At 32.5% G+C, this 16,969-nt stretch overlaps 1 protein-coding gene across 4 annotated transcripts in view; it reads left to right on the top strand.

Moving 5' to 3' along the window:
• The window catches only part of LOC143253653 (uncharacterized), a 42,484-nt gene extending 29,810 nt beyond the window's left edge, over positions 1-12,674 (top strand). For 3 of the 4 annotated variants that reach the window (XM_076507853.1, XM_076507852.1, XM_076507855.1), the window contains exons 4-6: positions 5,599-5,745; positions 10,713-10,906; positions 11,427-12,674. In XM_076507853.1, the coding sequence (XP_076363968.1) occupies positions 5,599-5,745; positions 10,713-10,906; positions 11,427-11,685 (600 nt within the window). In that variant the 3' untranslated portion in view covers positions 11,686-12,674. The remainder of the gene's footprint in view (positions 1-5,598; positions 5,746-10,712; positions 10,907-11,426) is intronic. The other variant, XM_076507854.1, reaches the window with a different exon arrangement.
• Positions 12,675-16,969: the final 4,295 nt, after the last annotated feature.

Below are 16,969 nucleotides of genomic sequence, written 5' to 3'. Positions count from 1 at the left end.
TTTAATAATCCAAAATACTCGAAGTTAAGCTAAAAGAACGATTTCACACAGCTTGTCCTACATTTACATTAAAACTTATCTCATCTTTGTCAAACTAATCAAAGAAGTAACTGGAATTAATTTTATAACAGACTTAATATTATATATATATTTAGAAATGTATGTAACTTGTATTATTAAATGCGCATCCCAGTCGCGCCAAACATGCTCGCCCTCCCAGCCGTGGGGGCGTTATAATGTGACGATCAATCCCACTATTCGTTGGTAAAAGAGTAGCCCAAGAGTTGGCGGTGAGTGGTGATGACTAGCTGCCTTCCCTCTAGTCTTACACTGCTGAATTAGGAACGGCTAGCACAGATAGCCCTCGAGTGCGAAATTCCAAAAACAAACAAACATTATTAAATGTGTATTACGCTTGTCCCGACTATTGTCTTCATTTGTAGAAGATTCTCAAGGTAAGAACCAAGAATATGTTTTACGAATGCACTAGCGTATTTTCGAATGTTGTTGCCAAGTGAAATTTCGTGAGTCTTGCCTAATAAGTATAAAAGTTTGTCAACACAACACACGGAGATACAATAATACTGTTTGGTCGCTATGCTGAGTATACTATAAAACTCAGAAGCAATAATATGATAAACGCTTATTAATTGAAAAGCTACAGATATTTGGCTAGGAACAATTATAGCTTTCGAACATTACGAACCGTTTAACTGCAGGGAATAAACTTCGGACACTAGTATTTCTACGAGGACATTAGATATCTTCGTTTTTAAAAGGTCAGGTTGTAAGCTGTGTAAGGCCAGCCAAGAATAGAGCTAGCTAGCATTCTCGTCAAGTGAAATGTATCTGTGTATCAACATAATATTAATTCGCAAGTCGTGGACATTGACCGTCTATAAAATATTCAGTTCTAGGCCAGATAGATTTAGCACTGTTTGAGTTTCTAAATTTTGCTGTATATGAATAAGTATTTGTAATAACTTTATTATAAATTGTATTGTTACTTGTATATTAAAATATATTTGTTAAGCAAGAACATTGTGTATCAATCTTATTGACAAATATCATAAATTTAATACATTATCGACATTCAGTTACCTTTTAAATTCATATTCAAATTTACAGCAATTTGAAATTTTAATACATAGTGTAGGAAAGATAATAAATTAAAGAATCATCCGAGAAAAATTATAATGCGTAACATGATAAATTGGCGCTTATGTCCCAAATCTGAATCAAAGGAAAAATTATCAGGTTAAGTAATGTCCGATTTTAGATTCAGAAAGAGAGAAGGGATTTCAAACGCTTTTAATGTTATTTAATAAATAATGTATGTTCCATTATTATTAATTCTGCCAACGGGTCACAAGCTTCTGAATGTCACTTCTATAAAATTCTTGAGGTTTGGAGGAAAAGAATGTAGAGAGGGTAGTTCTGACATCTTCATGCGTCCCAAGCTCTTTTCCACCAAGACAGTTCTGCAAACTTCGGAATAGATGATAATTAGAAAGGTCAAGGACTGAAGAATAAGGAGAATGTGGAAGTCTTTCCCAGTCTAGCTCTTCAGTCTTTGCAGATGTGATCCTTGCTGTATGGGGCCATGCATCATCCTGGTGTAACACAACACCTTTACGATTGATCAAAGCAAACCTCTTTTCTTTCAGTAAAACATTCAAGTGCTCTAACTGTTGACAATAGAAGTCTGATGTAATTGTCACATTGATTGGTAGCAGCTCAAAGTGGATCACACCAAAAATATTCCATCAAATGCTTAATAAGACTCCTAGGGTGGAGGTCCATTTTGGGCTGTGCTTTAGCCAATTTACTTGCACTGAGCTATTGTCTTCAGCGCTTAACATTCTTATAATACATCCATATTTCATCTTCAGTTATTGACTGGTCCAGAAAAGATGAGTTACGTTCACGAGAGTGCAGAGACGTGCAAATGCCCTACTTTTACTCTAAGGATGGCTTCTGTCAAATCATGAAATACCCATTTTCCAAGCTTTGACACCTTTCCAAGCTGTTGCAGATGACGGTAAACTGTTGAATAGGTTGACTTAAGCTTCTGAGCTCGTTGTTCAACTATTACAACACAATCTTCAAGTGCAGCCAGCAACAACTCTTTAAACTCAACAGGACGACCTGAACGTGGCTCATCACTTAAGCTGTAGTCACCTGATCTGAACTTCTGAAACCACCTTCGACATCTTTCATTGAGAGACTCCACACCATAAACACCTTGAATATTTTGTGTAGTTTCTGCTGCACTGTTGCCTTATTTAAACTCATAAAGCATTATGTGACTAATGTGCTCTTCAGACACATTGTCTTTATCAGAGTTTAATTGATTAACGATCTGAAAAGTGGAGTTGGGTTAATTTCTTTTATTCGTCTGAACCTTTTTATACACGCCCTACTACATATTTTAGTCATTAAAGCCTTCTACAAAGGCAGAAATGATCCATTTTCTGTATTACATTTTCGGACATTACATATGGGATGATCTGAGAGTACCAAGTTCAACTCAATCCAATTTACGTATTTATCAGAGTGAACAAGATATGATCATGTCTGGTTATTAAGGCTTTCTTGAATCACCCTCCATCAAATAACTACAAAGTTATTATAAAACTGAATTGTGTGAAATTGTCAAAATTTTATAATTAAAAAATGAAATAAAAACATGTTTTTGAAATACCACTCATGATGAGGAAGTAAGAGAGTATCAGGAGAATCTCTGGTATCTCCACTACCCAATCAGAGATGAGTGATAGTTAGAGGTTGATGTAAGTGATGCTTCTTTTATGAAACAACATTCCTGTCGTATGAATCCAAGGCTGACGAAGTTCGTAAAGAAATATCTCACATGCTGAAAAATAGCATTATAGAACCCAGTAAGTGTAACTGGTCATCACCTTGTGTGCTGGTTCCTGCAGACGGTTTTGTTAGATTCTGTACAGACTTTCGCAAAGTCAATGCTTTGAAAAAAAAAGATTCATTCTCGTTCTCGATTCCAATAATGGATTGTATTGATAAGATTGGAAAAGCCAGATATATCACAAAATGTGATCTTCTGAAGGCATACTGGGCTGTTCCTCTAACGGACACAGAAATAGAAATCTCAGCTTTTATTACTCTTGATGGATTATACCAGTACAATGTGATGGCGTTTGGGATGAAATATTCTCTGGCAACTTTTCAGCGAATGAACTAATGTTTTAATAATTTGTAGATGTTGGAATTTATGTTGATTATATTGTAATTTACAGTAACACCTGGAAAGAACAGTTATGTGAAGAGGTCTAAGAAAGCCAATCTCACTGTAAAGTTGGCAAAGATACTTAGGTCATGTGGTAGGTCACGGTCTAGCTGCTCCAATTCAAACACAAGTTAATTGTATTGTGAATTATTCAACACCTACAAACAAGAAAAGGTTTAGATTTTTGGGAACGGTTGGTTATTATAGGAGGTTCTATAAATATTTTGTTGACACCACAGTACTGTTAACAAAACCATTGAAGAAAAAAGTTCAAGTGATCTGAAACATGTCAATTTGCTTTGGAAAAGGTCAAATCTTTATTGTGTATTACTGATGCCAGCGACTGTGGTGCTGGCGCCAGTTTGTTACAATCAGGCGACAGATTTATTGAACATCTGTTTATTTCTCTAAAAAGTTTAACATTCACCAAAAGAACTATTTATCTGTGGAAAAAGAAACGTTGGCTTTAGTGTTAACTTTAGAACATTTCAATGTGTATGTATCTACTTCTTATCAACCTATTGTCAATTACACTGATCACAACCCATTGGCGTCTTTGAACTCAAATGAAGAGCAAAAACAGAAAACTGTTAAATTGGAGTTTAACGTTACAAGAATATTCAAGTAAATATCTGAATAACTTCTCAGATGTCCAGCCATACTCGTATACTGTTTAAATCTAGAAACAGATGAGTGGCATCATGATATCAGCTTTTGCAAATTGTGATGTATGACTAAATTTTTTTCAAAATAAATTTATAACTGTTATTTTAGATTTCAATTTTTTTTTACATAATTTTATTACCATTTGGTTTGAATCAAATAATTAAATACATTTAATATGTACCCATAATTTTCAATTTTCAACCTCTTTGAAATTTGTATTCAGATTGTGGAAATAAATAAATAATTTCCTGTGCTAGTAGAAATACTCTAAATATACAATGAAAGACGGAAATGTGTAGTTACAACAATTTTCGAGTATAAATTATTAAATCTCTTGCTGTTAGTTAGGGTGAGGGCTAAAGCACTACTTTATTTTTAATGGGTGGACAGTGGCTATTTAGTTTCCGTATCCAGTGTCTAAGTAAATGAAGCCTCATCATTAAATCATTTACGAATACTTAATATTGTGTTGATTCCGACTACGTTCACTGTATTCATTTGTCAAACATGTTTCCATATTAGAAACATACATACATGAGAACATGAGTGTTACTAACATGCTCTCACCGTAAAAGTCAGCGCGTGGCAATTAAGTAAACTTTTAGTGTTCTATAGATTGTTAAACATTATAGATAAGAAAATGACAAGGTGTAATGTGAGCGTAAAAAACAACTATAGACAATGAGAGTACTCAACAGATATAACAATACTTTTACAAAAAAATCTAGTCAGACAGAACAAGGCCCGGCATGGTCAGGTGGTTAAGGCACTCAACTCGTAATTTGAGTGTCGCGTGTTCGAATCCCCGTCACACCAAACATGCTCGCTCTTTCAGTCGTGGGGGCGTTATAATGTGACGTATCAATCCCACTATTCGTTGGTAAAAGATTAGCCTAAGAGTTGGCCGTGGGTGGTGATGACTAGCTGCTGTCCCTCTAATCTTGCAATGCTAAATGAGGGACGGCTAGCGCAGATAGCCCTTGTGTAGCTTTGCGCCAAATTTAAAATAAGCCAAACCAGAGAAAACAAATGATTGTGATTCCTGGCTGTGCATGGCATCCCTCATAAAAATATACATACACAAATTAATGAGACTGTTAGGTATTATACGCAATACACTTACTGCTTCTAAATAAAATAGTCAACCCCAGAAACAGGGTTTTATTACACTCATCAGAAAATTGCTGTTTCATAGATTTTAAGTTACGTACAGTTTTTGTCTCTAACACATACACACCATGAAGGCTTTCTGATACTGATCAGTGTAAATTGCAGAATGAATTCGAGAGAATGGAAATCATACATGGTCACTAACGACAAATTAATAATTCCTCATGTTGTAATTACAACATTATATGTGATCAATCGTAGCCTGCTTTAAACCAAAAAAGTTTTATCAATAGTTGAGTTTAAGTAAAAAAGGTCCAAGACGTCATAATCTCAGTAATATCACAACTTTTCATGACGAGATGAGTCACACGGTTTGACATTTCAAGTCACAGCATTGCTAAAGATTTGGAGACTATACAGTGAAAACAATATTGTAACTTAAGAGTAGATCGAATTCTAAAAGTGATATTTACCAGTTGAAATAGGTTTACACTGATCAGAGCATTCCTAAAAGAAAAACCAACAAATGAGATCATTTTTGCTTTTGTTGTTACCAGCCATATCGGACAGTTCAGTTGGTTTTCCCTCAAGCTAAACCAAGACATGATATACCCATGGGCTCCTATCTTCGACATATACATGATCCAACCTGGAAGAAAACATACCAGTCATCCAGCGGAGTGCAAGGTGCTCTTGTTTCTAAGGTAAGTCAGCAAATAGTTTACTCCGGATTAAAGATTCGTTTGCGCATATAGCAAAAAGACTAAACGAATGTTTGGTGTTTTTTTGAGATTTTCATTTTTCTTGGGTCTCGTATGTTCTACATACAAGACATGGTAGTATCAACCACGCAAAATATGTGATTTCCAGAGTCAACTCTTATTATTTGTGGTATGTGAGTGCTGTAAGGAAAAATCGTGTTCGATACCTGGAAGTGGATTTTTTTTTCTTTTCATACATTATAAATTATAACATTCCATTTTGTTTGTACTGCATTTCATACATAAATGTCCTAATGTGAATACTATATCTCATTCGTAGAAATATACTAAATTTATATTAAAGCAAATTCAACATATTACATAGATGCTTACATTTAAAATTTAAATACTTGAGGAAGGAATACATTGGATGGGTGAAATAGAGCTAGGTTTACCCTGTTCGCCAGAGGGGGTACTCATACTATATATGATGATATAAATATTCCACATTGGCATATCTATCCTTGTCGATTAAGGTAAAACAAAAAAACATCGTTCATAAGGAAGCTCTGATTTAAAACAGGATCGTAGTTTATTTTAAAAATCAAACTTAATTTTGTGTTTTCTTCATAAATTCACAAAATATTTTTACCTATCGAAATATATAAGGGGGTGACGCTGCTTTTATAAATATAATACCAATCATTCCAGTATAGTTCAGTAGCCCCTCCAGCCTAGTGTTTATATACTTACCACATGTTTACAGGGTATAATTATAGCGTATATATAATATAGTGATCATATTTGCAGTATCGCTATCAAAGATAATATGGCAGTGATACCACGAGTAATATTCGTCCAATCTGCATGAAGCTAATTCAAAAGTTGTTATTGTTTTCACGAGACAGCATCACACACCAACTAGTATGTTATTAAACTAGACTGTTTTAAATAGGACAGTATTACAATTATACAGGTTTACATGTGTGATGGGTATAAAACTTAAAGAAACTAGATTATTAAAAATTATTTATTTCAAAGTGGAGAATACGGATCTTCAAAAAATTACAGAAACAAGATAGGAGCTTAATGTGAAAATGCAATCGCAAAAAAGCAAACAAGTTTAAGGATTGAGACATAGTGTGAACGTTATATCTTCAGGCTACAAGTCGCAATATTGACTTCATGTCTAAAAGCTGTAATATTTAGAAGTTAAAATAGAGGTTTGTAGCTTGAGGGAATAACGTTAACACTGTATCCCAAACCTTGAGCTTGTTTGTTCACTTTTTCTTTTGCTATTTCATTTTAACTTGAAGCTATCTATCTGGTTTCTTTTAAATTAACGGTTTGTTTTTAAACATTTGTAGAATAGATTATAAGAAACATCAGTATACGAGTACACAAGTAAAAAAACTTTATTTTCTGGGCTTCATAACCAAACAGTAAAGTCGAATAAAGGACACAGTGAAGATAAGTTAGATATGTAACCAAAAAAAAAAAAAAATGAAACAACAACAACTCGAGATTCAAAGGTATAGTTATAGATACTAAACATGCTAGATATACTGAGACGACACAGGCGTTAGAGCTTTCTGAAAAATAAAATGTTGTAACTAAACTTCTCAGGTATTATAAAGGAAGGAATATGACAGTAGAGCTTCTGAAAAGTTAGTTATTAAACGTATTAGCTATAATGTGTAAATTAACTTTAACAGGACTAATAAAATACAACAAAATTATTCTAAAAAAATTTTGTAAAAGAAACTTCTGCTCGTAAACACAGGGAAAATTAATGCAATAAATACAAACAGAATTTGTCGTAGATATAACTATGACATTTCAAAATTGCGATAGAAATACCCTATTTTTAATCACCCAGAAAAAAAACGAGGTCAAGGACGTTTTACACAGATAAAACCCACTGTCCTCAAACACGACGCTATAAGGATACAAGTTCGGAATCCCTGACATATAATGTCTAACAGAGGTTTTGACTGTGGAAGTAGTTGTAAAATAACATCACTTTCCAACAAAACTTATGGGAACTAAACGTATCAGATATACTGCGAGAACAGGGCAGTAAAATTTTCAAGAAAAAACTTGTTATTTAATGTGTTAGATATAACATGTTGAAAGAAAAAGCTTTGTTACTTAACGTGTTAGATATAACATGTTGAAAGAAAAAGCTTATTGTTACTTGACGTGTCAAATATAAAATGCTGAAATAAAGTTATTGTTATTTGACGTGTCAGATATAAAATGCTGAAATAAAGTTATTGTTACTTGACGTGCCAGATATGACATGTGGAAAGAGCAAGGGGAATAGAGCTTTCCAGAAACGTTATAAGTACTAAACTCGTCAGATATATGTGAATTAACTATAAAAGTCATTCTGAAGAATTATAATTGAGACAAATTTCAGTTGTCACTACAGAAGACAAAATAAAATTCGTAGGACGCTGTGTTACACTTAAAATTTCTGGTGTTCAGTTATTATTCTAAAGAACTAAACATTCGTTTACTTGTATATCTTGTGGTATTTCATTAATAAAAGAATTAATAAACAATTTAAACGGCATTCGTGATAACGAGAAACCCACTTGAAGTAAAAATGTATTTCAAGACGGCTGGCATGGGTATTAACACTTACTAATAAAGCGGAGAACAACGTTTCGATCTGAAGATGACTTAGGAAGGTAGAAACAGTGTACTCTGCTTTATTAGTAAGTGTTAACCATACCAGCCGTCCTGAGATAAAATTTAAACAACAGTTACTTGTCATTGTGAAGTACCTTTATTTTGCAATAATGAATAATAGTAGTTTAAACTGTGTATTGATTATGAATCCTAGTGAAAAAGGCATTAATCACCAGAACATGAATGTGCTCACCAATAAATAATTCAAGTACATCAGGATTCCCAGATTTCTTTGAAGATTAGTTTACATTTAAATCTCTATACATCACACTGGTGTTGGCGTCACAAACAAGATGGAATAATTGCCTTGTGACAAACAAATTACAAACAATAATACTTTCTGAAGAGGTATTACAAATATGAAGTGGAAAATACAATTTCTTACAAAATAACGATAAAACAGGTGTGAATATGGCATTATTATCATAGTGTTTTTAAGATGATTAACATGTCAGTGAGTAGTAAACATAGTGATTGATCTCTTGCGAGGCCTCGGACTCTGAGCATTGAGTACGTTGCAAAACTTTAAGGAAGTCTATTATTATGAGATAAATCACAAAATTATAACCGACTGAGATAGGCTTGGGTAACCAATGCTCATATTAAACTTTTCCTCATACAATCCAAGTAATCTATTTCGAAAATGGTTCGACATCTGCTCTCCGACTTCAGAGCTATGATTTAGAGAATATGGAAACTTTTTAAATTCTGGAATGTTTGTGTTCCGTTGTGTTATAAATAAACAACGTTGTTTATCTTAAGTGTCGTTATCCTTTTTATTGTATAAGAGTGAAGTATTGGAAGTTCAAAGATTACTGAACATAAGTAGGAAACAGAAGACAGGCTACTTTGAGCATATTTTGGATCTGAAGGAAGGAAGGTCGGCAGATATTCTGATGGTAATCTCGAAGGAAGAGTAGCTAGAGGCAAGTAGAAATTCAGTTTGCTCAGAGGGATGAGAAGCTTGAATTAGGAAAGTTTGCGTAAGCAGCAAGGAGTAGTGAGCAGTGTAGGTAGTTTGTTGTCAATCTTCAGAATTTGGAAGAACACCATGACTTGTTGGTTGGAGTAACATGTTTGAACGGACCTGAGTGCCATGAATCATTATGTTACTAATAGTGAAAAGGATGTAAGACTCAGTAGTACTGTGAAAAAAATTGAGTTATATGCTTCACAGACTGAATTGAAACTGTTTTAATGGAACTTGATCCCAACGGACATCACTTGAGCAGTAACGTATTATTTACTCAAGTATACACGATATTTTAATTAAAAGAACTTTCGAGAAAAATGTTACTTCTGTCACAATCGTTTAAACTCCTGGTCCGAAACGGCATGAGAATAAACTTATGGCGCGTTCTGGCCCATTATTTAAACTCTGTACAGAAAACAACAAAGTGCACTTCTGCAACGCCTTCCCAGGATGCCACACTTTCTAACTCATCGTTTTCTACTGAATCATGGAAATCAACTGACTTTTTCTTTCAGTCAATTCCTATTTGTGTTCAACGTACGATACTTGTATATCAACTAATTCTACAATTAATTTTGGGTATAATATCTAAACTGAAACGTTTAGCTGCAATAGGAAACGTACCTTGTCGCAACTTGAATTGCTTGTCTTTTTTAGTAATTTTTGCGAAAATATTTAAGCATAAACACAATATCACTAGATATAAATGTATTAAAACATATCTCAATTATTCAAATATTTAACGAATGTCGAGAAAAAATTATTTTCAAGATAAAAGTCCAATTTCCGCAAGAAACAAATCCATCTGGTGAATTTACTTTATTACACTGATAAACTTTTTTTCAGGTTTGCACATGTTTTAGTTTAATAGTTTTTTTTCAGGTTTGCACATGTTTTAGTTTAATATTAGTTTTTTTCAGGTTTGCACATGTTTAGTTTAATAGTTTTTTTTCAGGTTTGCACATGTTTTAGTTTAATATTAGTTTTTTTTCAGGTTTGCACATGTTTTAGTTTAATATTAGTTTTTTTTCAGGTTTGCACATGTTTTAGTTTAATATTAGTTTTTTTTCAGGTTTGCACATGTTTTAGTTTAATATTAGTTTTTTTTCAGGTTTGCACATGTTTTAATTTAATATTAGTTCTTTTTTCAGGTTTCCACGTTTTAATTTAATATTAGTTCTTTTTTCAGGTTTGCACATGTTTTATTTTAATATTAGTTTATGCAAATTTCCCCCTTTTTTCAGTTCAAATATTTGTTGCTTTATTTATGTTCAGTAATAAACAATAGGTGATTCCTCAGGTATACGAACCACAAAAGGGAACTGGAATTTCTTCAGCCTCCATAAGCCCTGGACGAACACCAACTCCTGATTCGGAAGCTGGTGTTTCCAACTTTGAACCGAAGATTGTGCACCATCAGTACAACACACCCATAAATTTTTACTCTAAACAAACAGCGACTGACACATTTCAAAAACAAACTGGACTGCAGCCGTAAGTATCAAATGATGGTATTATTTTGCTGTTAAAACCAATAAAATTGTTCTCTTTTAATAAACTATTGAAACCACAACTCGGTATAAAACTTTCAAAAAAGGATTGTATAGGTGTTTTCAAAAAGTGAAATCATTTGTAAATATGCTGAATAACAGATTGTAGGCTTTGGCTCAGTTTTTATACTGGAACTTTTTGTTGCTTGGTACGATATAAATGGAAATCAAATTTTTCATTTCAAAATGCATTCTTTTAGTTTATAACACCCTTCTCTTCCAAAATTCCAGTTACCCATAAACGGGAAGTATGGATAACTTGCACTGTTAAGTAATATTTAAAATAATTAGTTGCTATAAAGGCAATTATGGTAGCAGATTAATAGGTGCTATTTAAACTTTTTACGTGTTTTGACAATATCTCGTTTAAAATCAATTAGCTTTACGTTAAAAAATATTTTGCTGCTTCACTTCTTTGTTCCGAGTTTGAAGGTGTTTTTTTCATTTCGTTATACATTTAACAGTGACCGAGACAGCCCCCAGCCTGGAACCCAAATTCGGAAAAGTGTAGACATTACAACGTCTCCAACATATATGTTGTTACAAGAAGAAGAAACAAGTCGACCTAAGGGACAGAAGCCGATTCGTACCCAGCATTACGCTACTTCTAACCCCAAGAGTCACAGGATTAATGCATTTGGTATGCCCAAGGACAAGATTCTTCAGTCTGGTACTTTCAACACTCTAATGACTAGTCTTGTCACCGGCCAGAGTGACTTCTGACCGACGTAATCAGGCTGAAAAAAGTTAACTCTTTTTTAGCTTTATTTTAGGTTGCATGTTACACGCAGTTAGTTTATAAAAACCTTAATTTTATAAATTAAACTTACATTCTTAAGTTTTACGCTTCATTTTGCAACCCTAAAATTCCATACCCCTTTTTATGAAAGTAAATCCTTTTGTTTATGACATTGTGTAGTGCAAGACACTGCGAACATTTTGATTTTTTTTAAATATCTTGTTATAGCAAATTTTAGGTGGTATGTTCGGTAATCATCCTGTGGTTGTACTTCTTAAGTTATTTAAATTAAGTGGATGATCCTGAAGATTTGCATTTTTTCACAAACATTGTTAGGCTTCTATAATCACAAGAGCATTTTAAACAGATTATTTTACGTCTCGGGAATTTGCGTAGAAAATCTGAGTACAGAGTGCATCTAAGCAAGCTGTATAGTTTCCTCTGGTTCTAAATTATTCAAGTAGTAACTTCAGTGATTCATTAAGTTGACCAAACCAGTCTAAATCATGATAATTTCTTCTATTTAGCCAAGGGTTAGATAAATATAATTAACGGATTTACAGTAGCCTAACGACCGCAATTGTACCGGTGAAAAGAATAAAGACGGAACTAAACAAACAAGGGTCGTATCCAAATTAACACGTAATCAGTGTTGGTTTCTCTGAATGCGTGTTGAAGAATATCTCTAACACCTGAAAACTCATTATGGATGTCAAATAATTATTTTAGAAGTTAGGGAACACGGGAATAATTTAATAAGGCATATCCATCATGTACTAGATATCACGGTGGACGGAAAAGGGCCTTGCTTTGTTTTATCAGCACTAAAGTACGGATATCAAATGTAACGCTCATGAAATTGAAGAGTTTCGTTAAAAGTAATTATTTGAATTGCTTTAATAATTTTAACTTGTATGTAATGGAAAACTGTATTTCACTGTTTGTCTTAATAAATATTATTATACGAAAAAAATTGTTTTAATTTTATAAATATGTTCTTCAGTGACGTGATGACAATGGTAACATTTGAATGCAAACTTTTTTAATAGTGTAGGCATACACTTAAATTCAACTAATAAATGCAGAACATTAGCCTTCTATTTCACTTTAGTCCCGTATATTAAACCTTACATTATATTTAAATATGGACTAGTGAGGAAAGCTTTTAGTAAAAGTTAAGAAACCACGATTAACTTCTTAATAACAGAGTGAAAGCTTCTTGTAACATGGGGTTTTACTGAACTATGTCCAATTTGTAAGTTGTTTCTCCTAACATTGAAATCACTAACAAAGTTTGATGAATTTTCCTTAATACTGAATTCACATTTTACAAGTATTTTGAAGAAATATTTATATATAGTAAGTACTGATTACATATTTGAATATTCTACTACTATTCGCTTTCTTAAATATATTGCTTATTTTGTGTATTAAACTTCTATTGGATGTTCTTTGGATATTGAAATTTAAGTCATCCAGTTCAAACCAATCATTTTTGTCTTTATATCCTAACATTTGTGCCGATGTATACATATAGAACAAATAAAAATAATCAATTTTTAATTAAGATAGTTAATACTACATCAACAAAGAATAAAACATACCAGTCAGAAATTATATAAAAAATTGGTATTTCCATTTTAAAGTTAAGCTGTGGCTTGTGAAAAAAATTAAAGAAGAAAAACTACAATAAATTACAAGGAGACAAGTGCATTTGCCACTGACTCAAAATTTCTTTTGTGTAAATATGTACAATAAGACCAACATTCTTCAACATTAAAATTTTTGTGCCTACCCTAATGGATATCATTGTATGTAACATGAAGGTGAATCAGAGTCGTATTTCTCGTAATATAAAAATAAACGTACAATTTTTCAGCTATATTTTATATACAAAGCTAATCCATCTACATCAGAATTCGAGAATGATCTACTCATTTATATTACTTATGTTTATAATTTGGTGTTTACAGCCTTCTAACATAATTATCAGTACTGTTCATAAATCCCTTAAAATCTTTAAGTGGAACTGGTCTCTAAAAATAACCACCACTAAAGAGGCAGGAATCTGCTTGTTTTAGTACCAGCTGTGTAACATTAACTGATTAAACCAATCACAATGATAAAGAGCTATAAAGTCAATATAACCTAATTACCAATACTTAAACGTATACAAAGTTAAACCATATAAAGGTACAATATTTCACTTTTAAAATAATGAAGGAAAAATGCAGTAACAGAGAAAATATAAACACTCTCCAAATAATTGCATTGAATAACATATGGTGTTATCTAGATTTTCTCATCACAATATGGAATAACCTTTGTACAATCATACAATGAAGAAATGAAGTATAATAAATCCGCAAGGTGAAAAACGTTTTAAATATCTAGTTAAAACTTTCAATGAAATGAAACACTGATGAAGACACTTAAAATCATTTAGTGCCATCTGGGTTGATTTTCTCAGCACAATATAGATTAACCTCTTCACACTCTAACACTTAAAAAGTTGAAGAAAAGTATATGAAATCAACAAGCTGAAAAATATTTGAATATTTACAGGAAATAATGATCTCTCTTATGTTGAAGACTCTGACACACAAACTATTTTAACTTTCAGAAGATTGCTTTAATAACAGGCATTCTACAACAAAAATATTACAAGTAAACTACTGGTAAGAATGAAAATGGTGAATAATTGTATGCTTTAACTAAATATACACATAACCAATGATGTTATCTTGTGTGTTAACATCAAAATTGTATTTAATTATAACATTTATATGTACTATAAAGTGTGGATGTGAAAAACAGTAAAAGAATTTTTAGATCAATTAAAACTGTCTTGTAGTTCAACTTTATTCTCAGTGTATATCAATCAACATCACAACAAAGTGTCGTTAATAAATAAGATTTGAATATAAGATTTAATTTCGTATGTCAAAAGGAAATATTAAAAACTACTTAATACTTTGTAATGTGATATGTATTTGCTTTAAGTTGTTAATTTTACATCTTATTACTTCTCACATACAGTGTCAACTTGCTTAACCAATTAGAAACTCAAACTTTATTAGCTAGAATATAAAATGATAACCTTCTACACTCTAATTTGCTATCACCATACTTATCAAACCTAACAGAGAACCCTTCCCTCTTCTTCATTCTTTTGAAACTACTTATTTATTGACTACAGAAATAAGGATCACAAGATGTAGAAAAATACTGAAAGAAATGGTAGAAAGAGTTAAAAACATGTCTATAACATAAATTGGTTTTGTTTACTATGTTATATAATCTACAGATTCTTTAAAGATATCGATTTTCACACATTTTGAATGCTGTTTTGCAGTCTTTGGATAGTGACTTCATTACATTACTCCTATATATATATATATATATATATCACTGTAAACAGTTTCTACATCAAACTAAAATATAATGATGAAACTGTTTGTTAACTTCCCATTAATAAATTTCTACATGTCTTAGTCTGTGGCTAATAACTGAAATAATTTTTTGTGTGATATGTGTAGAAACAGGGTACAGAAAACAAAGCAGCATTGTAATTGCAGCACCAGTAAGATGTTCCTTTCCTTATAAACTTTAAAACATTTATGTTTCTGTTTTTTTGTTAGTGGTATGACTTCTGTAAGGTGTCTCTCCAGTAACAAAAAATGTTTAGAATATTTCGAATACCATCCTAGTGTAGCTACAGGCCTTGGTGAAGGCATTTTTTATATTACTTAAAAAATAATGGCTTGATTTTCTTTCTTACAATTTTTTCGTGCAGATAAAGAAGGATACAAGTGTTTATCATAGTGCAGAAAAGTTTCTATCAGTTTCTTGCCATCGCAGAATAAAGACCGTTGTCAGCAAAGTCTATACCTACCATCTCCTTGTTATAATAGATAACAACTCCTGGATTTTCCATGGCATGTGTTCCTGTATCCATTTGGTCAAGGTACTAACAAAGGTGACATTCGTTCCACTCTTCAATATGAAGATCATTTACTTTCTTCTGAATGCTGCTGTTGTCTCTCTTTTCTTGTGTATTGCATCTACCACTTTCTTTGGCATGTTCCTCTTACTGAGACGCAATGTTCCCACACTAGCAGGTTTTCTCAGACGAAACTTGTCTAATAGGTCTGGATTTTCAGAAAACATTTGACAAAGTGCCACGTAAAAAACCTGTAAAAAAAAACGTTATATTTACGGATGCGTGGATATGTTGACTAACTAGATAGAAAAGAGGTTGGATGGAAGAAAGAAGAAGGCTGTTATAAATGGATTTCAGTCAAACTAATGTCACAAGTGGGGTGCATTAGGGATCAGTCTGAGGACCTTAGCTCTTTTTGATTTACATTACTAACATAGGTGAAAGAGTGATCAGTAAATTATTTAAGCTTACTGACAAGTCCTGATGGCTGTGAAGAGGACGTTGCTGATTTACAAAATATTTTAGATCATTTATTAAGTTGGAAATTAAATGGCAATGGGTTTTAATTATAATAAATGCAATATAATGCAGGTGGGTTATAACTTTAAATTATAAGAATAATTTGGATGAGAATAATCTTTACTGTGTGTGTGTGTCTTCTTATAGAAAAGCCACATCAGGCTATCTGCTGAGCCCACCGAGGGAACTCGAACCTCTGATTTTAGCGTTGTAATTCCGTAGACTTACCATTGTACTAGAGGGGTGCATAATCTTTACAGTGTTATGAAGAAAAGTGATCTTGGTGTAATGGTTTGAACAGTCTCTTAAGTCACCCAACTAGTGTAATGTTGCTAGTAGTAGGGAAAATTGTATTTTAGGTTTATATACAGAAACACTGAACATAAGCCTAAAGAAGTTATAATTTAATTACAAAATCGCTGTTTAAGGAATATTGAGGTGTTTAAGATTGTTAAGATAGTACTGATGTATCATTTTTTTCCATACTTAATAGTGAAAATATGAGGACTAGGGACACAAATATATATCATAGCAGAGTAGGGGTCATCTTTAGCAATGACAGTTTATTTTTCTAAGAAGGTAGTTGGACTTTGGAATGTGTTGCTTTGAGATGTGGTGGAAACAATGAATTTAAGGGAAAGCTTAATAAATATATCAATGATAAGGACTGGTTGCAAGTTTTTTAAAATATTTTTGATTTAGTTAAGTCGATGGAACAGCCTACATGGACCAATAAGGATATTCTTATCACTATATATTATGCTATCCAGGTTCAATGTGCATCGTTTGTTTAGATCAGTTCCAAA

The sequence above is a fragment of the Tachypleus tridentatus genome, chromosome 6 (genome assembly GCF_004210375.1).
Source record: "Tachypleus tridentatus isolate NWPU-2018 chromosome 6, ASM421037v1, whole genome shotgun sequence".
Taxonomy (NCBI): domain Eukaryota; kingdom Metazoa; phylum Arthropoda; class Merostomata; order Xiphosura; family Limulidae; genus Tachypleus; species Tachypleus tridentatus.
The sequence above is the reverse complement of the archived record's forward strand: the minus strand, read 5'-3'. Positions and strand labels throughout refer to the sequence as shown.